This window comes from Lipotes vexillifer, unplaced genomic scaffold (genome assembly GCF_000442215.2).
Source record: "Lipotes vexillifer unplaced genomic scaffold, Lipotes_vexillifer_v1.1 scaffold534, whole genome shotgun sequence".
Taxonomy (NCBI): Eukaryota; Metazoa; Chordata; class Mammalia; order Artiodactyla; family Lipotidae; genus Lipotes; species Lipotes vexillifer.
The window spans coordinates 2,660,128-2,686,602 of NW_006787833.1; the positions used below are offsets into that span (position 1 = coordinate 2,660,128).

The following is a 26,475-nucleotide window of genomic DNA, read 5'->3' on the forward strand; positions in this document are numbered from 1 at the left end:
AGTGACTGCCTCAATTCCCATGAACTTAAATATCTTTATGGTTAAGATTCCCAACTTTTTGTCTCCAGCCCTGACCTCTACTCCGAATTCCAGACTTGAATATCCACGGTGTCTAGCTGACACATCCACTTAGGTGTTAAACAAACATCTGAAATTGAACATACCCCTTATTTACCTGGGATAAGTTCCAAGACCCCCAGTGGATGCCTGAAACCACAGATAGTACTGAACCCTATATATACTATGGTTTTTCCTATACATACATGCCTATGATAAAGTTTATTTTACCAATTAGGCACAGTAAGGGATTAACAACAATAGTAGAACAGTTATACTGTAATGAAAGTTATGTGAATGTGGTCTCTCTCAAAATATCTTGTATGACAACTCACTGTGTTCGTAACTTTTGCAGTTTGAGGTGCGACAGCAAAACTAGCACAAATTTCTTTTTCCTATTTGTTTTTACTGAAGATGGTGGCAACCTCAGCATATGACTTTTTCCCTTTCCTTACTAAGTCGAGAACTTTCACCCTTTCACTTAAAGGAAGTACTTTATGGATTCTCTTTGGCATATATGAATTGCCAGCATCACTCCTCGTGTGCTCTGGGGTCATTGTCAAGTAAGATAAGGGTGACCTGAACACAAGCACTGTGATACTGTGACAGTCAATCTGATAACCCTGACGGCTACTAAATGACTAAGGGGCGAGATACGTTGGACAAAGGGATGATTCATGTCCCGGGTGGGCCAAGATGTCATCATGCTACTCAGAACAGTGTGCAATTTAAGACTTATTGATCATTTCTGGAATTTTCCATCTCATATTTACAGACCAAGGTTGACTGTGGGTGACTGAAACCTCGGAAAGTGAAGCCTTGGGTGAGGGGACTAACTGTACTCATAAGAGTGCCCTTGATTTTTGCCTCCTGACCTGGCCTTCTCCACGCTAGGCCTATGAACCATCTCCTCTCCATACACTGGCACCACCTGCTCAGGTGTTCAAGAAGTAAATCTAGTCGTCACTTCCTACCCTCATTCTCCAAATTAATTCCATTAGCAAGTTGTGTCAGTGCCAGGTCCAAAATACACCCTGATTCTGCCCCTCTTCTCTATCACTACTGCTCTTAGTACAGGCTGTCATTTCTCAACTGGAGTCCTGCAAAAGCCTACGTGGTCACTCCACTGTTGCTCCCCGCCAGCCCATCTTCCACACAGCTGAAAAAGTAGCCTTAAACCCAAGTGGGACATGTCCTCCTTCTGCTCTAAATTCCCAATGTGCCTGGAATACAACCCTGACCTCTGATGGCCTACACAGCCTCGTGGGACTGCTCCCTGAGCCTTACTTTGTGCCCCTCTCCCTCTGCTCGCCGCTCTCTAGGACTTGTTTCACTGATTCAGAAATCTGCACTGTGCATCTACGTGCCAGGTACTGTACGAGGTGCTGGGAATACAACAATGGACAACAAAGAAACAGACCCTCAGAGAGCTTATATCCTTGTGGGAGGAGCAGATAATAAACAAGGAAATAAATAACTTAAGGCAGCTCTAAATTACTTCCTAGTTCAGAGGACTCTCTCTCTCCACGTGGCTGGGTCTCAGCTTAAGTGTCACTTCTTCAGAGGCCTCTCCTGGTCACCCTGTCTAAAGGAGATATCTTTGGTCTTCTATTCTTTCTCCTTTGCACTCTTAAGTGCACCTATCAAAACTTGCAGTTATCTTGTCTGTTTTTTGGGTCTTGATCAGTTTCACTACAAATTTATAGAATGAATGTATTTAGACTCTTTTGTAAATCAATTGTTTCCTTTGTTTTTCTGGTTTTGGATCCCATTAATTCCAGAGGATAGATTAGGCCTTGTGTCTTCAACACGCATCACTGTGTCTACTGTCTAGAGCAGCAACTCTCAATGTACGGTACAGGGACCCTAAGACCCCTCCAGGGGCTCTTAAGTTCAAAACTATTTCACAATAATACCAAAATGATGTTGTCTGCCTTCTTCACTCTCCTCTCACGAGTATATGAAGTTTTCCAGAGGTTACACAACTTAGATATTGAAACAGACTGAATGAAGAAGCAGACAGCAGAATAGAGCAATCTTCTTAAGCCAGACATTAAAGAGATTTGAAAAATGTAAAACAATACCACTCTTGCCACTAATTCTTTTTAAAAAGTTATTTTTCATAAAAATGTTACTTATGTTAACATTAATTTTTATTTAAAAAATGATTATTTAAAAAATATCTTGGTTTTAATTTCTACATGGTAAATAACAATGTATATAACAAATATAAACAAAAGTTAGGTTCTCAATAATTTCTAAGAGTGTAAAGGAGTCATGAGACTAAAAAGTCTGGTAAATCCTGGCTATAAATGAAGAGGGAAATAAAAAGGCACTAGGATAGTAAGCAATCAGAAAAAATTAAGTTTACCAAAAAAGCACCTGAATATTACTTCAAAATCCACCATTTACTTGCTGTGAGACCTTGGGAAGTTATTTAACTTCTCTGAATCTATTTCCATATCTAGAACACAGAAATAGGGAACTCCCGGGCAGTCCAGTGGTTAGTACTCTGGGCTTTCACTGCCAAGGGCCTGGGGGTTCAGTCCCTGGTCAGGAACTAAGATCCTGCAAGCCACGCAGCGCAGCCAAAAACAAACAAACAAAAAAAGTAGAACACAGAAATCATACATGCCACATTACTCTCTCTATTGCAACTACTCATGTGGTAAAACCACAATTTAAAAAGGAAAAATGAATTAAAGCAAATTAACATCACTATTATTATAAATGTCACATGGTCACTCCCAATTGTTTTAGAAATCCTGGCATTTTCCCATAGGACTTGTTTTTGTGCTCTGATACTTGTTTTCAATCTTTCTTTTTTTAATTAAAAAAATTAATTAATTAGTTAAGTTTTTGGGTTGCATTGGGTCTTCGCTGCTGCGCACGGGCTTTCTCTAGTTGTCGAGAGCGGAGGCTACTCTTTGTTGTGATGTGCGGGCTTCTCATTGCGGTGGCTTCTCTTGTTGCGGAGCACGGGCTCTAGGTGCACGGGCTTCCGTAGCTGTGGCACGTGGGCTCTAGAACACAGCCTCAGTAGTTGTGGTGCACAGGCTTAGTTGCTCTGCGGCATGTGGGATCCTCCTGGACCAAGGCTCAAACCCGTGTCCCCTGCATTGGCAGGCGGATTCTTAACCACTGCACCACCAGGGAAGTCCCTCAATCTTTAAAAACTCTTTGCAATGAAATATTTTGTGGCTTCCCAAGACTTTCATAGCATTACATATACTGTGAATATATTATGTATTATTATATATCATATCGTATACAGGCATTTCTTTCTGTTTTTATATTTGGCTCCGTTCTTTAGACAATGTCAGATATGTAAATAGGCAAAATTATAATTTGACATAACATTCTGCTGGTAAAAGCACTCAGGTTTTTAAACATATATGAGATACTGCAAAGATAATTAGAAAGTGATTGAAAAGATTATCAAGATGCTCACCAAAAATATCTTAACAGTTGTTACTCTGGGTGGTAGAATATAGGATGTTTTATATTATCTTCTTTTCAAATTTTAATTTTACAATGAACATGTATAATCAGAAAAATGTTAAAGGTATTCTCACCTTAAAAAAAAAACTAGAAAATTTAATTGGCAAATCTTCTGTAAATTTAGAAGAAAAAAAGAAAACTTGTTATTTGTGGATACAAGAAAATTTGGGAGTACAGTTGACTCTTGAGCAACACAGGTTGGAACTGTGCAGGTCCACTAACAGGTGGATTGTTTTAAATAAATAGGTACTACAAGAGCTCCACGGTTGGTTAAACCTATGGATGTGGAACCACAGATGTGGAGGGCTGACTGTAAAGCTATGTGTGGGCTTTCAACTGCGTGGTGGGTCGGCACCCCAACCCCCAAGTTGTTCAGGGATCAACTTTATATTTCACTGAGCAACAGAGCACTTTTGATGACAATTTCAAATTTGGTATGTTTGGGGGGAAAAAAACGTGCAAAGATGACCAGTAATGAAGCAGTGGTATTCCTTTCTTTTTCTACTGTATTTCTAAACAAACCATAAAATATGCAAAAGTTGTATTTACTAGCCATTGTCCTGTAGGATACAAAGATGACATTGTTATTTTTTCTTCCATGTAATTCACTTATTCAATAGACATTTACTGAACACCGACGTTCAGGGATTATTCTAGGGGCTAGGACATGATGGTGCCTAAAACTTGAGAGTCTCTTGCTTTCACAATGCTTAATAATCCAGTGGAGAAATAAGTAAATAAGCAGTCAAATAAGTAAATTATTACATGGATATGGAAGGAAAGAGAAATCTTGAATAAATCCTTATGATATTTTATTCTATAAGTTTCGATAATCTATTTCAGGGGTTGACAAACTTTTTTCTGTAAAGGGCCAGACAGTAAATATTTAAAGCTCTGTGGGTCACACAGTCTGTTGCAACCATTCAACGTTGCCATTAGAGTGGCAAACAACCACAAACAACACATACACGATTGAGTGTGGCTATGTTCTGGTAAAATGTTATTTACAAAGATAGGCGTGGGGTAGGACAGGCACATTGCCAATAGTTTGCCAACCCCTGGTCTAAAGAGCTAACAATAACTACAAAATAAAATCCTACAGCACTTTTCCAAAGCATAACTGAAAGCATTTAGATGTAGCAGTTCAACTAGTTCAGCTGGTATCTTCCTATTTTCTGCAAATACTTAATGGCTTATATATAATTATTTTATTTCAAAGTTTTTGTAACTTGGGAAAAGATCATAAAAGATAACAAAGTACTCAGCCTTAGTCAAAAGGATATACCTTTGAGGCTGCCTCTTTGTGGACTTAGACTCATACCTGAATTTTCCTTGTGCTTCTGTCAATAATTTGATGCAGAATAATAATTAAAAATTTAAGTTTGGTTTCTGCATCTTTAGAAATAGAAGATTACTGCCATCTAACTCCATAAAAAGCAGCTATAATAATAAAGCACATCCCAAAGCTTGAACAGGTGGAAAATAGCACAGTTTTAAAATTTTACTGAGTAAAGATATTTCTTCTCAGTCTGCTGGGAACCAAGGAGAGAAATGAATGGAAATCCTCTCTTGGTAATAAAATCTAGAGTCTGATGTACACAGCTCACCTTCAAGCTCTCCCCTCAATACAGGCAGATTACTTGTCTTGTTTTACTAAGAGACTAATCTTTTTCCTTAGTAACCCACTGAGTATTCTCAATGCACTAGTCAACATTTTCTGGTGAACAGAATGTGGCTAGCCCTCTCTTCAAAATAAAAAAATCTTTCAATTTCAAATGAGAAGCATATCTGTTAGAGGGAAAAATCAAACTTAACATCATTGTAAAAAGAAAAAGTGCCTCTCCCCTATTTCTCTCTACAAAAGAAGCTACTGTTAAAAGAGTCTGGTGTTTAGTCTTCTATACTTTTCTCTACATATGTCATATGCATATTTATAAACAATTATTGAGTTTATGAGTTTAGTTTTTTCTTTTAAGCAAAAATGGTACCTTACCTTGCATATGGCTCTGCAATTTTGTTTCATTTAATATCAAAGACTTTTAAATTGTTCTTAGTTATCTAATAAGAATTAACAAACGACTTCTTAAAATCAGAAGTTCTAAAGACAGAAACAATTTTAAAATGCAACGTTAAATTTCTGGTAAAGTTTCCTTTAATCCACTCAAACAATTTAATTCTAAATAGCTCCATGGTAGAAAAAGTTCCTTGTATTTCTCACGAATAAAGGAAATCTTTAATGGAAAACAAAAAAAAAAGGTTGCAACACTTAGCAAATATACTGTAGTTAAAATAGAAACATAAATCATACAGTTCATTCAAAAAGTATTTTAATATAAACATCATTTATAAACAAAACAAATAATGTTGATATTTTAGTTCTAAAAAATTCGTGGTTTCTCTCAAACACTAAGATGCCACCTCAATAGTGATTGCCTCACATTTTCCGGTCTCTTGATCTGTGCATGTCACGTGTAAAGATCCATCCCTAAGCAAACAAAAAATAAATAACAATTCATAAGCTCAATATATAAAAACAGATAGTCCTTAAGAAATCACTTGAGGACTTTGAGTAAACAAGAGATCATTTTACTTTTTGAAAGAAGAGCATTAAGAGATAAAGAAGAGACAACTTCATGTCTTTACATTTAGAACCGTATGCCATAATTAGGTAGTTGTTCTTAAAAATTTCCTCCTAGATCACTGTGACGAAAAGTTGTATTCCTTGAGAACCCATGATGATAAATACCTTAAGTTGAAAACTTTATGCAAGTTCAAGAAGTATCAAGCTGATTTCAAGCCCAGGCCATGGCAGACCTACCCTAATGAATTCTACATTTTGGCTAATTATGGTTTATGGAATGAATTGTCCTTAATGTTAATTTGGAACTGATTTACTTGTAACACATTGTATTATGGCGGACTGTTGTTAAGGAAATGATAATGGCTGGATTTAATTAGTAATTTATTTTCTACAGATTTCCTGTTGCAATATTGAAATAAACTTACCCTTTCATAGGACAAAAAAATCAATTATGTAAATCTCAGAAAAATATATTTAAAGTTGATGAAAATTATATCTCAAACTTGCATGGACCAGTTTTTTAGGTTGACTACACCCATAATAATCAAAGAGTTCATAAAAAATTCAGAGTGCAAATGACCTGAGATATACTTTTCTTTGTAAATATAGTAGTTTTACAGGGCAAAAATTTAAGTTACTGATAAGATCTTTGTAAGTTTTTAATAAATGATTTTCCCAGAATGACAACAGGTTAAGAATCAATAAACTAATAAAAAAGGTCAAGTCTCAAAGCGAATTTTCTTAACATCAGAAGTAGTTTAGTTTTTTACCTTTTCATAGTAAGAACAGCTAATATGTCACGTAATCCATTTTCTTTTTTATCTAAATCCTGGAGTACAACCTGTTTAGGCAAAAATAATACAAAGATGATTTAGTACTTTGACATATTAATAAACTGATGCATCAATTATTCCAATGGACTAAATCTTACTCATTACTGAAATGAACCTTTTAAAACAGGGCCGTTTTCAATTCTCCTACCATTTATCATAACTTGGAAAATAGAATTAAGCTTTCTTAACTGACATGTCTCTTCTAAAAAGAGGGCATGTAAGATAACTAATATATTTAATATATTTGTCCCTCTTAAATGTCATGTCCTAGATTAAGATGATTATTTATATGAAGTACTGTTTGTCTCAGAAAATAAAGACTTAAAAAAAAAAAAAGAAAACAAAATAAAGACTGCTTTTCTTTTTGGTAACTGCACCATTACAGTAACATGTAAATTACATTTTGGTAAGCCTTTTATATATACTTTAAAAAATTCGAATATTTTAAATGTACTTGGAAAACCTATTTAAAAGAAATACATGTCAAATTCTTTTGTACAGCTAAGATTACACTTGTAAGTAAGAGATACTAATGAATTTACTATAAAATTCCCTGGTTTCCTAAAGGAAGGTATACCAATAGACCAAGTTTGAAAGTGACTTTTCAGATTTTGCCAAAATCAAGTTTTATGACCTTAGGTAAGTACTAAGTCTACTCCTTTGTAGAATGAGGAGGTGAGAAGAGATGGAATCTCTAGAAGATTCTCTTCCAAATAAAGTATGATGTGACTAATTTTTCTCTTTCCAGCATCTGTAAGTTAGGATGTAGTGACAGTAGCTGTAGTGTCTCAAGAGTAGTATGTGGAGAGAAAAGGTAAGAAATGTACCAGAGAGGAATACTAAGACTTCCACCTGAGTTTAGAAATCTGGTGCACAGGAAAATGCTTTTATAGTGATATACCACAGAAACATCTGGCGGAGCTTTGAAACCTTTACTAGTTGAAAGAGCCCTTCTCCAGCAGATCCTAAGATGTTAATTCTGAGGTGGAGCCCAGACATATTATGTGTGTGTGTTTTCATTATCCTTTTGTTGAAATTAGAAAACAGATATAAAGCTAAAGATACTATACATTCTCTTTTGTTGCCTACATTTGTTTTAGTTTTACTGTAAAAGTAATTAATCTTCATGTTCTGTTCCATCTGTAAAAAATTCAGTATGAAGTGTTAAAAAGTTAAAAAAAAACCTTCTTGGTACCTTCAAATCTACCCACTGTTAAGTTTCCTCAGTACAGTGCAAATACCTACAGTTACTTTCTGTATCCACGTGTGGGTATCTAAATACACACACCTATCCAAACACCACTCCTTCACACATACCCACACTCTCAATAGTTTTACTTAAACACAATGGTACCATGCTGTAAATACAGTTCTGCAGTCCTTGTGTATGTGCTTTAATGAAACTATATTTCTTGGGCATGTTTCTAAGCAAATAACATGGCTCCATCTCATTCCTTTTAAAGGATGTGGAGGACCATATCCTATGATATATGCATGTGGTATTTGAAGAAACAAACTCATCCTATGTCAGGGGCAGCATGGTATAATGGCAAGAGCATGGGCCCAGGAGTAAAACCAACCTGAGGCTAAATCTCAGCTCAGTCAAGAAAATAACAAGGTATTTACTACCATGAGCCTGTTTCTTAATCATCTATAAAATGCACATAATAATGTCTATCTCACAGCATTTTGAGATTATGTTTGTAAATTGCCTAGTACAGCACACCTGGCATTTAGCAAACAAAGAAATGTCATTTCCCCTGACACTGACCTTATTACCAAGGAGGGTTAAGAGCACAAAGGCAAGCAGTAGAAATACAACTGTACTTTATTTTCCTCTAACTCTTTCAAATGCAATTGCCTATTTCTTCTCTCTTTCAAAAATAAATAAGTACAAGTAATCCATTCATAAAAATGTGTTAAATGTCCTATATGCATATTATATTGATATTAAACTGAGTCTAATCCAGAAGGAAAAACTAAACAGTTTCAAGTGATTAATTCATAGTCCAATCTGATGTAGTCACCTGTGCAAACTTGTTTTCCTCTTTTGCAGAGTTTTTCCCCTCAGACTCATAGAGTTCAAGACATACTGAGGATATACTTCCAGGAGCCTGTAATGTGTGTTGTCTTCGAGCTGGCAAAGGCGTCCCTGACGGAAACAGTACTTTGAAACTGTTGGCTCCTGATTCATCGACTCCCTAATAAGCAGGAAAATAATATGCACATCCTTTGATATCATTACAATTATAAAAAATCACTCCTATTATAAATTAATATATATTCCTTGTTGATAATCTGGAAACTACACAGCGGCAAAGAGAAGACAATAGAAATGATCCTTAATCCCGACCCACTTTATTTAAAAATAAATTGAAACATACACCTCTCTACTTGTATTAGAATCTTAAGCTTAAAAACACAGTTAATAAAGAAATTAACATATTAGATTAATACTAACTAAAAGAATATCAGAAACTCATTAAAAGTAAATTTATAACTCAAAATTTAAAATTGTTACCAGTACACAAGGTTTTATTTTAAAAACAGTACGTATGTAAACCTGTGGCAATAAATTTATACTACTATGGAAAAGTGAAGAAAAGCTCAACATACCTTAACTAAAATATCTTTGGCTGAACACTCTATCTTAAGAGCGTCCTCCACTAAAAGGTTTTCTTTCCCAATAAGGATTCCTGCTTCCATAGCTGCACCAATAGGGATAACTTCATCAGGAGGGACAGAATTGAGAAGCTCAACAGCTGGGAAAAGATCTTTAATCATTTGCTGTAGCCTTGGGATTCGAGAAGACCCTCCACAAAGGACAACCTAGAAAATAAAAATAATTTTGTTTTTTACTTTTAGAACAATGATTGTTTCTCAAAATTAAGTGTAACAGGACAAGTCATCTTCATCACATGAAAAGGTAAAATATAAGAAGCCCTATTTTAACATATTATTTTATGTTATACTTACCATATATACATATAAATATGTATGTAATACATTATAAATATTTAATGTACTGTTTACCCATAGCAACAAAATTTAAAATGAGGAGATCTCACCACATATTAGAATATATAATATAGTAACATATATATGGCTCATGATGAATACTGGGCATATGAGGCTTAACCATAAATACACATTTGTATAGGAAATATTGTACTTAATATTTGGTACTGTTCAAGCGTTATCTAAAAGAAGTGTTTACATAAATCACAGCATTTCTGTGGCAAAATAAACAGTGGCAATCTTCTCTATGTGAAAACTATGCCATAGATTTTGTCTTCACTGTGGAATAATAATTTTCTTGAGGAAAAAGATGTTTTTTATACAACTACGTTTTAAGCTCTAGGTACCACTTGATTAAATATGCACAAAAACTCCATATAAAATTGTCCCTTTATGAGCGTGCCCACACATCTAGCGCCCCAACTTTTATAGCTGCCACCCAAAGGATGGGCCCCCAGATCTCCAGCTCTGAGAGCCAACAGGGCTTGCATTCATGAGTGCCATAGGATGATAGCAAACAAAGAAGCATTTTTTAAATGGGCAAAGGAGCAACTCTTGCCCTGTGGCTATACACCAGGGCTCAGCACAGAGGGAGAAGGCAAGCATGCCCATCTCCCAGCTTCTCCCTGGAAGGGTGTGACTGCATGCTTTCCCAGCTGCTGCTGCCTGAGGGTCCAGTTTCTAATCAGCCTATATCTAGGTGCTGCCTTTGATCTTCCTCTTTTTTTGATCATCATCACTCATGATGGTCTTGGCACACCCTCAAATACTGAGAGCCACCAAGGACACAAATGGCAGCTTAGATGGGCACAAAGTTTTGAGAAGCTACCAGGAACTCAGGTAGGGCTGACTGACAAGGTTCATCTCCTACACAAGACCAGTCTGTCAAAACTGGAAGAGGTAGCAGTTTTTTGTTATTTGTTTTTTTTAAAGTAGCAGTTTTATGTAAAGCCCAGAAACCAACACAGAGAGTCTAGGAAAATGCAGATACAGAAAAATATGTTCCAAACAAAATAAGATAAATTTCCAGAAACTGATCTTAATGAAACAAAGATAAGTGATTTACTTGATAGAGTTAAAAACAACAGTAATAAAGATGTTCAATGAAGTCAGAAGAGTAATGCATGAACAAAGTGTGAATTTCAACAGAGATAGAAAATATAAAGTACCAAAGAGAAATCATAGAGCTGACGAATACAATAACTGAACTTAAAAACTCAATAGAGGGTTTCAACAGCACACTAAATAAAGTGAAAGAAAGGGTCAGTGAATTTGAAGACAGGGCAGAGGAATTTATTCAGAGGAGCAAAAAGGAAGAAGAATGAAGATGCATTCAGGGACTTACAGAACACCAGTAAGTGGACCAATATATGCAAATATAAGGGTCTCAGAAGGAGAAGTAGGTGGGGGGAGGGGGGCAGAAAACTTACTCAAAGAAATTACAGGCTGAAAACTTCCCTATTCTGGGGAAAGAAACAGCCAGATCCAGTAAGCCCAATAAGTACCAAATAAGATGAATCTAAAGTGACCCACACTGAGACACATCATAATCAAATTGCCAAAAGTTAAAGACAGAAAGTCTTAAAAGTAGCAAGAGAAAAGCAACTTGGTTAGATACAAGGGGACACCCTTAAAATGATAAGTGGGTCTTGCAACAGAAATCTTGCAAGCCAGAAGGGAGATATTCAAAGTGTCATAAGAAAAAAACCGTCAGCCAAGAATACCCAATTCAGCAAAGGTGCTCTCCAAAACTGGAGAGATGAGTGTTTTCACACAAACAAAAGCTGAAGGAGTTCACCACTACGAGATTGGGCTTACAAAAGATGTCAAATGGAGTTGTTCGAGTTTAAACAAAATGCTAATTAATAAACATGAAAACATATAAAAGTATAAAACTCACTGGTAAAGATAAATATAGTTAGATTCAGAATACTCCAATATTGTAATGGTAGTGGGTAAATCACTTATAACCTTAGTGCAAAGGTTTAAAAGACAAAGGCATTAAAAATAACTGTAATTACAATAACTTGTTAATGGATACACAAAAGATGTAAACTGTGACATCAAAAACATAAAATGTGGGGAGAAGGAGTGTAAAAATGTAGAGCTTTTGTATGCGTATGAAGTTAAGTTGTTGTCAGCTTAAAATAGGCTGTTTTTTTTTTTTTTTTTTTTTTTTTTTTTTTTGCGGTACGCGGGCCTCTCACTGTTGTGGCCTCTCCCGTTGCAGAGCCCAGGCTCTGGACGTGCAGGCTCAGCAGCCATGGCTCATGGGTGCAGCCGTTCCAGGGCATGTGGCATCTTCCCAGACCAGGGCATGATCCCATGTCCCCTGGGTCGGCAGGCAGACTCTCAACCACTGCACCACCAGGGAAGCCCAAAATAGGCTATTTTAACTATATAAGATGTTTTATATAAGCTTCATGGTAACCACAAAACAAAAATCTGTAGTAGACACACAAAAGGTAAAGAGAAAAGAATGAAAGCAAACCACTACAGAAAGTCATCAAATCATGAAAGAGGACAGGAAAGAAAGAAATGAACTACAAAACAAACAGAAAATGATTAACAAAATGGCAATAGTAAGGTCATACTTATCAAAAATTACTTTAAATTGCTTTTTACACACTACAAATTACTGCATGAAGAAATTAAGACAATCCCATTTACAGGACTATCAAAAAGAATAAAATACTTAAATAAATTTAACCAAGAAGGTGAAATATCTGTACCCTGAAAACTGCAAGACTTTGATGAAAGAAATTGAAGACACAAATACATGGAAAGATATTCCGGGTTTATGGATTGGAAGAATTAATATTGTCAAAATGTCCTTACTACCCCAAATATTCAATGTAATCCCTATCAAAATTCCAATGGCATTTTTCACAGAAATAGAAAAAAGAATCCTGAAATTTGTGTGGAACCACAAGAGACCCCAAATAGCCAAAACAATCTTGAGAAAGAAGAGCAAAGCTGGAGGCATCACACTTCCTGATTTCAAACTATATTACAAGCTGTAGTAATCAAAACAGTACGGTATTTGCATAAAACAAGTCAAATAGATCAATGGAACAGAACAGAGAGCCCAGAAATAAACCCACATATATAGGGTCAATTAATTTTCAATAAAGGAGCCAAGAATATACAACAAAGAAAGAAGAGTCTCCTTAATAAATGGGGTGGGGAAAACTGGATATCTACATGCAAAAGAATGAAACTGGACCACTATCTTACACCACACATAAAAATCAACTCAAAATGGATTAAAGACTTGGAGTAAAACCTAAAACGATAAAACTCCTAGAAGAAAACATAAGGGGTAAGCTCCTCGACAATGGTCTTGGCAATGCTTTTTGGACTTGACACCCAAAGCAAAGGAAAGCAAAAACAAACAAGTGGGACTTATCAAACTAAAAAGCATGCACAGCAAAGGAAACCATCAACAAAATGAAATGGCAACCTATTGAATGAGAGAAAATATTTGTAAATCATATATCTAAAAAGGGGTGAATATCCAAAATACACAAGAATCTCATTAATTCAATAGCAAAAAACCAAACAGCACAATTTAAAAATGAGCAAGGGACCTGAATAGACATTTTTCCAAAGAAGACTTACAAGTAGCCAAAGGTACCTGAAAGGGTGCTCAACATCACTAATCATTAAGGAAATGGAAATAAAGATCACAATGAGACATCACCTCATACCTGTTAGGACGTCTATTATTAAAAAGACAAGAGATAACAAATATTGGTGAAGATGGAGAGAAAGGAGAACACTTATACACTGTTGGGAATGTAAACTGGTATAGCCACTATGGAAAACAGTATGGAAACTCTTCATGAAATTAAAAGTAGAATTACCTTATGATCCAGCAATCCCACTTCTGAGTACATACACAAAGGAAACAATCACTATCTCATAGAGATATCTGTACTCTCATGTTCACTGCAGCGTTATTCACAATAGCCAAGGTATTTGGCAACATACTACGGAAAGATCACAAGTGTGTGTCAGTGGATGAATGGATAAAGAAGATGTGGTACAGATATACAATGCAATATTATTCAGTTTAAAGAAGGAAGTCCTGCCATTTGTAACAACTTGAAAGAACCTGGAGGGCATTACGCTAAGTGAAATGAGCCAGAGAGAGAGACAAAAACTGCACAGTATCACTTATACGTGGAGTCTAAATTAAAACAAAACAAACAAAACAACTCATAGAAACAGAAAGCAGAAAAATGCCTGGGGTTGAGGGGGTAGGGAAAATAGGGAGGGGATGGTAAAAGGGTACATACAAACTTTTAGTTATAAGATGAATAAGGTCTGAGGTTCTAATGTATAACATGGTGATTACAGTTGATAATATTGTGTAGTATATTTGAGATTTGCTAAGAGAGTACAACTTAAGTGTTTTCACCTCCTGCAGAAAAGGTTAATATATAAGGTGATAGATGTGTTAATTAACTCGATGGTAATAATCCCTGCACAATACATATACTAAATCTCATGTTGTATACTTTAAATACCTTACAATTTTGTTAATTATACCTCAATAAAGCTGAATAAAATAAAATTGCTCCTTTATAAATATTTTAATTTCCTCCTTAATTAATACGTTTAACACCTGTAACTCCATGGGTATGCAGAATATTGAATATGTTCTCTCAAGGAGGGAAATCATCAATAATCACTACTAATTTCAGTCTATATACGGATGTTCTCAAAGCTCCATGTGGTGGAGAAGATGAGCAACTGATGAAAATGAGGCCCCGCTCACATCAGCCGTGAAACGAGGAGGGAGACCACGTTCCTCCGCAGGTAAGGGCATGAGGAACATCAACTCAGGGTTACAAAGGAAAAAGAAAAGCAGGTTTGCCTCGGCAGAGTTCTCCCAAAAGTCTGCTTTGGAGGTCAGTTAAAAGGAAAGTCTTCTCTAATATGTCTGATCCCAGGTAAATACCATGAGAATAAAAATGGAGGTTACGCCTTTTCATGAACTTCTTATAGTCAACATCGAAATGCTTTATAAATAAGCAATAAGTGGTGCTGTGTTAAAACAAAAAACAAAAAACAAAACCCTGGAAAATCTTGTTTTTTGGTATTCTCATTTAAAGGGTAAAAAGTACTGACAGTGTGTCATTATTAATGCTGACAGTAACCAGAAAATTTTAATTTAAATAAACTCTTTAAACATTTACTCTGTAGTCTAAGATTTCTTTTGCAAACTTAGAGAAAAATTGAAAATATTATAGATTATTCTGAAAATAAAGAAAATAATAAAATCTATCAGAGCCTGTGGAATAAAACCAAGCTGCTAATAAGTAAAATGGTAGTTAATTTTTTTTTTTTTTTTGCGGTACGTGGGCCCCTCACTGTTGTGGCCTCTCCCGTTGCGGAGCACAGGCTCCGGACACGCAGGCTCAGCGGTCACGGCTCATGGGCCCAGCTGCTCCGTGGCATGTGGGATCTTCCCGGACTGGGGCACGAACCCGTGTCCCCTGCATTGGCAGGCGGACTCTCAACCACTGCGCCACTAGGGAAGCCCGGTAGTTAATTTTTTGGTTAGGGAAAAAATGAAATAAATTAATTAATGTTCAAAATAAACATTTATAAAAATAAGGAAAGTATCCTGGAAAGACTGGAAGAAATAAAGTGCAAACCAGAAATAAAACAACTAGAAAAGAGAAATATATCACCTGGAAAAAAAAAAATCTAAGAAAGTTTTTTTGGGGTTGTAGTGCCAGGAGTTGAGAGCAAAAAAAAGAATAAAACAAATATCTACAAAACCTAGGGAAGGACAAAAAATAGATAAACTCAAAAAGAAAAAGAAAAAGAAATAAAAAGAGAAAAATCGGCCAGTTTTAATTTAAATAACTTCTTCATACTTTAAAATTTTAATATCAAAAGCTATGTAAAATTAAAAATTACAAGAATATTATGCAAAGTTGTATGTTAAAAGTTTAAATCACTATGAAATAGGTCTATAAAATACTTTAATTCAAAATTGAAGCAGGGGTTTCCCTGGTGGCATAGTGGTTGAGAGTCCGCCTGCCGATGCAGGGGACACAGGTTCGTGCCCCAGTCTGGGAAGATCCCACGTGCTGCAGAGCGGCTGGGCCCGTGAGCCACGGCTGCTGAGCCTGCACGTCCGGAGCCTGTGCTCCGCAATGGGAGAGGCCACAACAGTAAGAGGCCCACGTGCAACAGTAAGAGGCCCACGTACCACACAAAAAAACAAAACAAAAAACAAACAAACAAAAAAACAAAATTGAAGCAATAAAAAGAAATTATGAAAGTTATAAATATACTTCAAAAATTAGTTTCAGACAAAATGTGTTTATAGGCAAATTCTTTAGAATTCTTGAGGGACAGAGAATATTTATGCATTATGCACTAATCTGGAATACTTAAAATGATGAAAACGTATTAAATTCCATTTTATAAGCACCTGATAGCCTAGGAACAAAACAGTAAAAACAAACAGCAATAAAACAACACGTTCTGGAGTAGAGGTTGCCAAGTAGCAACTTGCAAATTCTATCAGGCAAGCTATATTTTCTCTCTTCACATAGTGTTTTCAAAAGTTCTGCATTAGCTACTAACATTGAAACATTAAAAAGTCTGACGGTAAACCCTAGTTTTGAGAGTCTGTTAAAATGTCCCAGGCTCCAGCAGCACTGGCCTGCGTCACTGGATGGCAGTGACTGGTGGGGAGCAGCAGCTGCCCCTTCTGGGCTAGAACAGCTCTTGGTGTGTGTGGCCCTCCCACCAGCTACTGGTCCTTGCCAATTACAATCCTATTTGTGCTCTTACTTTTCTTACAGCAAAGAGTTCAATGTGAAACTCTTTACTCTCTAAACCCAGTTCTCAAACTAGTAGGAGAATGAAAGGAAGATCGCCAGGACTGTGTCTCTCAGGAACAATGGTTGGGGGACATACTTCTCTTTGGAAGAATGGTATGGTACAGTGAGTCTACTGTACTACATGGCATCTGGGCAGCTTAACTGTGGTGTAGGGCCTAAGATACACATACTGTATTTTTATGTGCAGAAAGAAACTGACCTTGTTTCATATCATCTTTGGGAAAAATCCCAGCATCAGTGCATTGGATAAGATTGGGGCCAACGATGTGCTTATGACTGACAGTGAATTCCATATAAACACTACCGATACTTTGGTCCCTGTAAAGGATTTGATTTGCTTATTCCTAGAGAAATGAGTATTTTGGAAAACTCACAAGGCAAGGGATTTGGCACACTTTCTTATGTTGAACTTAATTTACAGCTATGAAAGTGATAACTTAAAATCACATTCCCACATTGTGGAACTGAAGGCTGACTTGAGAATTGTACATCTATCTTTGGAGTAGTCATGCGAACCTATTTTGTGAGTTGATATTTTTCATGACGAAATGAAATGAGCATGGACCCCCTCTCACACTCTGCCTTGGGTTATGAAGAAAAGGAAGGTACTATCAGCCTACTTCCTGAAGAACATCATGCATGATTATGTTACCTTGGAATAAAGGGAAATTAAAGCACCGGAAGTCTTGGTTTAGAAGGTATTGTTCTGAGTAAATGAATTAGATATATTGTGATATTTTGTCATTCTAGGTAAGTTCAAGCACTTAAAAATCCCCCATTTCTTTGAGTATGTCTCAGGAGCTTTTAAAAGAGAAAACTAGCCTCTGCTTACAAAGTTATACAACCTTAAAGAGCAGGTCATGCTGTGTGGACAGAAAAAAAAAAAAGGGAGGTGGGGAGAGGAAGGGTTAGCAAAGGTCTGAGCATTGGCTCCAGCTTCTCACTCGCTCATTGCTTGAGACTCAACCATGTGCCTCTGACTCTCCCTAAACGGAAGCCTTGGGGACATACCGATAAGCCATGGTCCATCTCATCATCCAGGAAGAAGAGAACGAGCTGGAGGCAAGAAGCTAAGGCACTTCTTTAGACCAATGCAACCCAAAGCACAGGACCATTTCTGTTTTCAGTGTCTGATGTTAAAAGGGGTTACGTTATTCAGACAATACGCATAAGGCAGGAAATTTCGAAATAGCCCATCTCATTTCTGCTAACTTAGCATGAACAGCATGAAAATGATACATGAATTATCACAGAAAATTAAGTAATATATCAAAAGAATATTCCTCATAACCAAGTAAGATCTATCCCAGGAATACAATGATAGTTCCATATTAGGAAATTATCAATAATTCATCAAATAATTTGAAGACAAATATAAAGAAAACCATAAGACTGTCTTGCAGGTGTCCAAAAGCAATTGTAATGACTCAACACCTATTTCATATTAAAACACCTTTAAAAAGAAAAAAAGAGAAATGCTCAATATGATAAAGAGAATCTATTTCAAACCAGTTACCAGTAATTAAATCTGCTGGTGAACGGCTAACACTATTCCCCTAATAAAGAGAACAAAAGAAAGAGGTCCAGTGTCAACTAAAATATTCAAGGCCTGACCAAGGCAATCAAATATAAACAAGAAGAGAGAACAGGGAACTCTACTCAAAACTCTGTAATGGCCTGTGTGGGAAAAGAATCTAAAGAAGAGTGGATATATGTATATGTATAGCTGAGTCACTTTGCTGTATACCGGAAACTAACACAACATTGTAAATCAACTAAACTCCAATAAAAATTTTAAAAAGGGCTTCCCTGGTGGCGCAGTGGTTGAGAGTCCGTCTGCCGATGCAGGGGACACGGGTTCATGCCCCTATCTGGGAAGATCCCACATGCTGCAGAGCAGCTAGGCCCGTGAGCCATGGTCGCTGAGCCTGCGCGTCTGGAGCCTGTGCTCCGCAATGGGAGAGGCCACAACAGTGAGAGGCCCGCCAGCAGCAGTGAGGGGTACAGAGATGCAAGATAAAAGTATCACCAAACACGGATAAAACCCTCTCCCAACACCCACAGCCCACTCCAGCTACCAACCCATTTCCCTTCTGCCCTTTTAGCAGAACTTCTCAAGAGTTATTTTATATTTATCGTGTCCATGGACTCACCTTCTTTTCTATTTAAACTCACTCCAGTAAGGTGTCTCCCTCTGTAACTCCACTGCAACTGCTCTTCCCAGTGATCTGGTCCCTTGCTCCCTCCTCCCACCCCCTCTGGCTCACTCAGTCCCATCCCCACTGCTGCCCCTTAAACATACCAAGCTTGCTCCCCTCTGGCTGTTCCCTCTGCCTGGAAAAGCGGCAGAAATTCAGTCTGTTCCTTCATTTCAGTCCCTGCAGGGCTCTGATCAAAAGCCATCTCCTTAGATGGGATTCTTATTTGCAAAATCACCCTCTGTCACTAGCTATGCCCTTATCCTGCTTTATTTTTCTTCATAACAGTTATCACAACTGGGCATTATTTTAACTGTTTCTTGACGGCAAAGACTCTGTTATGTTTACTGCTGTGTCCCAAGTGCCTAGAACCTGCTTGGAACGGAGCAGGTGTGCTCAATAATTAGTTGTGTGTTAACTAGTAAATGGATTTGAATGCATGCCTAGGAAATTCAGAAGACTCCTTGAAAAATTATTAATACCAAGAATTCGTGAAGTGGCAGAGTACCAGATAAAGAGGCAAAACCAGTAAGTATTCTATCAGCAAAACCAAATTAGCATTGATAAATAAAGGCATAAAAATATCTCATTCACAACAGCCAGAAATCCCACAATTAAAACACATAACTCAATAAAGTATTAAAGAAGATTTGAACACAGAGAGATACCAACTTTGTGGTTAGGAAAACTAAATACTGTAAAGATAATATATCATCCCCCCAAATTTTATTGGCTTAATACAACTGCATCAAAATCACAATGGGATTTTTATCTAAGAAGTTGAAAAAATAATTCTAAAGTGCCCTGAAAAAAAACCAATACAAATAAAAAGAATTTTAAAAAATTGCAACGTTAATAATGAGGGTTTACACCTACTCAGAAAGTAAATTGCTTTTGGTGAGCAATCTGATAAATACTAAAAGTCTTAAAATTTGGGATTCTACTCACAAATCTTATTCCAAGGAAATTAAGGATGTTAACAAAGCCACAAAGACTGCTATTTATAAAACCAAAATAACTTACACACTCAACACAAATAATTGGCTGTGTAAATTATGATACATCAGTGCAACAAAATACTATGCAGGTATTAAAATTGCAGCTGAAGAGTCTGGATGCTTGGTAAAAACGGCGAGAATTAACTGCATCGGTATATCTACATACCCTTCTACAAGCCCACTTGTAGACAATAAGGGAATTTAAGAAGATATAAATGGCAGAATAAATGCAGGAGAGAACTTGAGCTTGAGATTTCAGCAAATTTTGGAAGCTGAAAGGGAGAGAAGTAACTGTCTTAAAGCTGACGTGGCCTGCGATAACCAAAGGGGAAGCAGGTGGTTTGCGTCACAGAACCCAGAGCAGCTTGGGACTGTGAAGCACCAAAGGCCACAGGAAGCGAGGGCCAAGCCAGGGGTGAAAGCGGGACACCGGGTGGGGAGCAGCCCCGCCAGCATGCGCACGGGGCCAGCAGACCCCCACACCTCGGCCCTGACCCAGCAGCGCCTCCTGCCCCCTCAGACATGGGGCTTTGGCCCAGCTTGGGGACAGCAGGGGAGAGAGGGGAGCACGGTGCTGAACCAGGGGGATAAAGGGAGTCTACCGTAATGAAGAGTAGGAACCCTGACGCTCCCTGTCCTCAGAGATCAGCCGTGTCCTTCTCAAGAACGCGATGAGAGGATTCCTTCGGGAAAAACCAAATACTCCTAAGACTAGACTGCCCGATACTAGAGTGGGAAAGGCGATGGGCATGAGTAAAGAGCGAGCACGAACTGCGGGGGCAGACTGTGAGCTCCAATCCCAGCGCCGGCACGTGCGTGCCAGCGTTACTTTAAGCAAAGCACTTCGGAACCTTTTTAGTTTCCTCCTCTGGAAATGGAGATAGCGGTGCCTATCTCCTGATGCCTTTGGGAGGATTAAATGTGTCAATGACTGTAAAGCCCTCCCTCCATCCCCATAAGAGGATTATACTTCCCCGCCCATTGCCCCTGCCCGGAATTTGCAACCCCTCCGTGCTGGTGGAGATTTCCCTGCCCACGCTCAGGCCTGGCCATGTCTAGCTTTGGCCAAATGAATGTGACTACACTGAAGTACAACGTATCTAAGCAGAAGCTTTAAAAGCCCTGCACGTTCCGCCAGCTCTCTTCCTCTTTCCGCACGTCCCAGAGAGCTGCTCCTTTAGCCTGGGTCGTAGGAGAAGCACGGAAAAGAGCCATAGCAGTAGACCTACGGCCACCTTCAGCTGCCCACGTGAAACACTAGCAAGAAAAAATTGTCTACCGTAGAAAAGCAGTGAGACTTGGGGGTTGTTTGTTACTGCCGCAAGGTCAACAAACTACAGAGACAACTCTGTATTTTTAAGTTCTCAAAAGCTTGTATTTTAGAAGTATCTGGAGAGTGAATCTTTAACAATATTCTTAATCCTAAGAATGTACTTGACCTCTAGTCAAGCAATTGAGGATCGTACCATTTGTGGTATCTAATGTGAGGGCTGTATGACCAGTTAATGAAGGAAGAGAACTCACATTAACTGATCATCTACAATACACTACACCCTGTGCCATACATGATATTTCATTTAATCCTCATAACAACCTTATAAAGTAAGGTATACTTATACACTTATAAGTTAAGTATTATCACCCTCCTTAATAAGAAGAGACAAGTAAGGCTCAGGAAATTAAGTGATTTGTCTGTTTTGGAACAATCAGCAGTGTGAGCCTTGCAGTTCAGGTGGGTCTGTCTCCAAGCTCATTCCCTTCCACCCCTGCCTTGTACCACTCTTCCACGTGCCTTAATCTTTGTAAGCCACCTTCACCCCCCCCACACACACACACCCAATCACCTAGCACAACGCATGGCATGTTATAAGTGTTCAAAAAAAATACTTACTGAACTAAACTGAAGGGAAAACCTCCACCAAAAGACAAAAAAATGCAATTTCCATCTTATAGCATACAGCAAAACAGTGAAAATATAAAAACTTTCAAACTATAGCAAAAAGAAAATAGTATTAAATACACCTGAACAAAGATGGAACTTATAAACTTAGAAGCAGCTGAAGAAATCAGAGTAACAGACCAACAGATTTAAATAGATAAATAAATGAAACCTCAGTGTATCAAATACCCTCCTCCATAACAGGACTAAAGTTAAACAGTAAACTGCATGCCTCAAAAGATTATAGTAAACAGCAGTTAATTTTCTGATTATATAAAGCATTTACACAAATACATTTTAAAAAATACTAAGATTTAATTGATCAAACAGGCAAAGAATATGAAATATTTACACATAAGGAAACACAAGATTAAATATTATTTAATATTATTAATAACAAATATTTTAAAAGAATCCTATAGTAGCCAATAAAATATAAAGTAAAAATATATCTTTCTTTCAAATACTTAATGGAAAATTTATCTTTAAATGATAAAACTCAGTGTCAGCAAGTTTACAGTAAAATGTCTGTTCTCATATATTGCTGATGAAAGTGTGAGTTAATTCAACTCTCTTGGAAGGTAACTGAAGGTAAAAATAGGTTTAAGCTATTTATACTCTTTGACCCAATGATTTTACTATGGGAATGTATCCCAAGGAATAACCTTAAATATGGGAAAAGATGGGTATCACTGTTCTGGGGAGGGGGAGACCCCATCTAGGAGTCCAAACAGAACAATGAAATAATCTATGGTGTTCTTCCTTTTCTAGGATATTGAGCCTGTTTAAAATTGTGTTGATGAAGACTACACAGTAATATGGGTAAAGAAATTGATTATATTATTATTTAAGGAACACAGAATTCAAAATTGTGCATACAAATTAGACTAGTTTATTATAAAATAAAATACTGGTTACCTACTTTCTGAGTTTTCTTATATGAAAATTCCTTTATTAACAAAAATGAAAGAAATTTATATGTATTTTAAATGAGTAGAAATAATCTTGGGAGAAAAGGTAACATTAAACAGTTGGCATATTTTTGAAAGTCTCAAAATCTTTTCCTATGCAAGCAAATATGCAATATTTCTCAGCAAGCAGAGAGAAGCAGTTTGGTGTACTGGTTAAGAGCAGACTTGGGAACCACACTGAGTTAAATCCTAGCTCTACCACTAAACACACAATTACCATAAAGTTACTTATACCTTTGTACCTCTGTGCCTCCAATTATAAAATGGGGATAAATAATAACACCTACTTCATGGAGCTGTTGGTGAGCAACCAGCAAGTTAATACATGTAAAACGCTTAGAAACAGTGCTTGACACATGGCAAATGTTCTAATATCTGTCAGTTTTTGCTTACATATAAAAAAATATACTGAAGAGGAATTAGTCTTTTTTGCTAAGAATGAACATACAGAACTATGAGTTCATTAGAGCCATTAATCAAAATTTACTCAATGTCCTTCCTAATATAAGCTAAGAAAATATTTAAATGTATAAAAATATTCTTTCAGTACCAAGGGGCTGTTTCCTAAATTCCAAATTGAAAATTACTCCCAACATAAATAAGAAAATACAAAAGTATTACCTTATTGATATCATCTGCTGTAAATCCACTTTGTTCTAAGAGTTCTCTGATTGCTTCTATACATTTATTAAAAAGTGGAGAACAGAGAAGTTCAAATCTTGCTCTGTACACACACACATACACAAATACACATACACACAGAGAAGACACAGAAAAATGTCAAACAAGACATCTTTTTCTTGTGAAGGTTAATGACAAAACCTACTGTGATGAATCTCTTTAGAACAGGTTTATGATCAGAACAAGATATTAAACACCCAGCAGTGCAATATCATGGGGTGAAAAAGTCTAGGTTATCCATCTACAAATGTATGAAGATGTTTAGTATTAAATTCAGATGGAAGATTATCTTACCCATAGCCTGCTTGTAAGCTTTCAAAACACCTAAAAATAAATACTCAGTGTATGGCATTTCTGACAATAAATCTATTGATCCAAATCAAACCATCATTTGGAAATTTTTGCTATTTTTATGTGTTAAAGTTTAAAAAAATTGTTTCTCACTACTTTTCTTTATAGTCTGAGCCTATGCTACACATAGGTTTAGTTCTTTTGCACCACCTGAGAAGCTTAAATGCTAGCAAATAAAATTACGAATTCTATTTCCTTCTTTTCCTTCTTAATAAATTCTATTTCCTTCTATTTCCTTATTAATAAGCAAACATATACTGAGCACTTGGACAAACTTAGCACTAAGTTAATATAAAGACTCTGCTGCCACAAAAGAGATTTAAATTCAATTTAACAACTTTCTATCTTTTAGATTGTAGCTTGAAATCTCTCTTAAAAGATCTAGAGAACTTTCTGGAGCCACTGGCTACATGAGACTACTGAGCACTTGAACTGTGGCTAATGCTACTGAGGAACCGAATTTTTAATGTTATTTACCTGTAATTAATTAAAAAGTTTAAACAGCCACAGGTGGCAGTGCTGACCTGGAGTCTTCGAGAAAGCCCAGGGAGAGTGAGGAAGCTAAACTACAAGGGCCAGATGAAGAGAGAATTTAACCACACAGAGTCAGTAAAAGCCTAAAAATAATATAATACTGTAATTCTGGACATCTTCACTATGCTTCCAAGTCATCCATTAGCTCGTTGGGAGGTTTAACTTGTGCTAACGGTAGCTATTATTATTGTGAGTAATATGCAATGCAAAATGATAGGATGATAGGACAACGGCCTCCCTTGGACTTCCTGGGTGAAGGTGCAATCATTTGTAAGCAATGTTTTCGATTATGTAAAAGATATGAGGATTAAAAACAATTTTATGCACATTAAACCTGTGTTTACTAAACGTCATAAAAGCTATTAAAATTTACAGTGCTGCCAATGGATGACAGAGCAAATAAAACCAAGAAAGGGACCAACCCTCAAAGTACTGTGATAGGTAACGGAACTCTGGCGTCAAAACTAGCTGGGTTTGAGTCCAAGGTCTGTCACTTACTAGCTGGATAACCTTGGACAAGAAATGAAACCTGTGTTTCAGCTTCCTCCTGTGTAAATAAAGTAAGGAAAATAACAGTACTTACCTCATCGGGTTGTTAGGAGAATTTGAGAGTTAATACATAGAAAGTACTTAGAATACAGCCTGCCACACAGGGGTAACGATCAAGTTATAGTAACAACCACTGATACATGTGCAAGCCCCACAAAGAACTAGGGACTATACAGGTGGGACTGCTATTCAGTAAGAGAAACTTGCAAATCTCAAACTTCAAGTCTTCTCTCATCTTTCTTTCAAAGATCTAGGAAGCCCTTTTCACACACTGCTCTTTGTAGCTGTAAAATAACAGGGCAATCACAGCTGACATGATTACTTTGAGAACAGTTATTTAGTCTGACAAGAGTTGGACCCCAGAAGTAAAGACAGGAAAACTCCCCTTTTATAGAGGGCTAATAAACCTCAAATGAGCAAATGAAAAACCCAAAGTGAGAAAATTACACCTAAATGTGAATACACTTGAAATTTTTTTGTTTAAGTTTTTTGAACTGCAGTTTTACCTGGACACATTGCAGTCAAAATCTTGACCTTTATACAATGAGTCAAGGAAACAATTGGCACTTCCCAAGGTTGACAAAGAATGTTTTGCAGTGTCAGCACTGTTCATCAGTTTCACCATGGCACGGGCATTTCCTCTCACGTCATGTTTGAAGGATCTAAATTAAAAATACAATCTTTGAAGTTTAAAAATTACTAGGTCATTTAGAATTTATTGTAACTAAAATCTGGGTAATCCCTATTAGGATAACTATAAGCTCATGAATCAATATTAATACCAGATTTTAGTATCTCTAAAATATCCGAAGAAAATTCTCTGCATTTAAAGAAGTGTCTCAAGAAAAATGAATAATCAATATACTTAACACTTTGAATTGCTGGATTCTGTAACCACAATAATGGATTGTGCTTTGAAGAAGTACAGGAGCCATCATCTTTTTGCAGATAAGACAAAGGGAGGTTGAAGGAGATTCATGCAACTGGGTCAAGTCTCACACATCACCCCTTACAACCACAGCATGATTATTGTTTGATGGCACAAAATTATCTGTCCAGCAAAAAAAAAAAAAAAAAGAACTAAAAGTGCTTCCTCAGAGAAATTTGAAACATAACAGAAATACGTAAAATTTTAGTTCCTCTACCTCCAAGGGGAGTTAATTGTTAAAACTGCTTGCTAAGTGGTGATGTGATGGCCCTGTTTTTAAACATGTTTAAAAACTGAAATCTGTAGTAAAATTAACAAAGCCCTTCCTTGAGTTGGAACACCTTTACAACAAAAAGCAGTATAGGTCTTTATTAAAGAAATGAGAGATTATCACTTTTTCAAGACTTTTTGACCGAGTTTAGTCAAACTGATGAAAATGCTATTTCAGCTTCTTTTTACAGCAGGAA

General features: G+C 36.8%; 1 protein-coding gene across 1 annotated transcript in view; it reads right to left on the minus strand.

Annotated features, from left to right (window-relative positions):
* Positions 1-5,831: 5,831 nt before the first annotated feature.
* HSPA14 (heat shock protein family A (Hsp70) member 14) overlaps positions 5,832-26,475 on the minus strand; it is a 34,843-nt gene continuing 14,199 nt past the window's right edge. The window contains exons 9-14 of the mRNA XM_007460890.1: positions 25,587-25,742; positions 23,587-23,689; positions 9,589-9,801; positions 9,000-9,173; positions 6,910-6,980; positions 5,832-6,043 (exon numbers count right to left, since the gene is read on the minus strand). Of these exons, the coding sequence (XP_007460952.1) occupies positions 5,965-6,043; positions 6,910-6,980; positions 9,000-9,173; positions 9,589-9,801; positions 23,587-23,689; positions 25,587-25,742 (796 nt within the window). The 3' untranslated portion in view covers positions 5,832-5,964. The remainder of the gene's footprint in view (positions 6,044-6,909; positions 6,981-8,999; positions 9,174-9,588; positions 9,802-23,586; positions 23,690-25,586; positions 25,743-26,475) is intronic.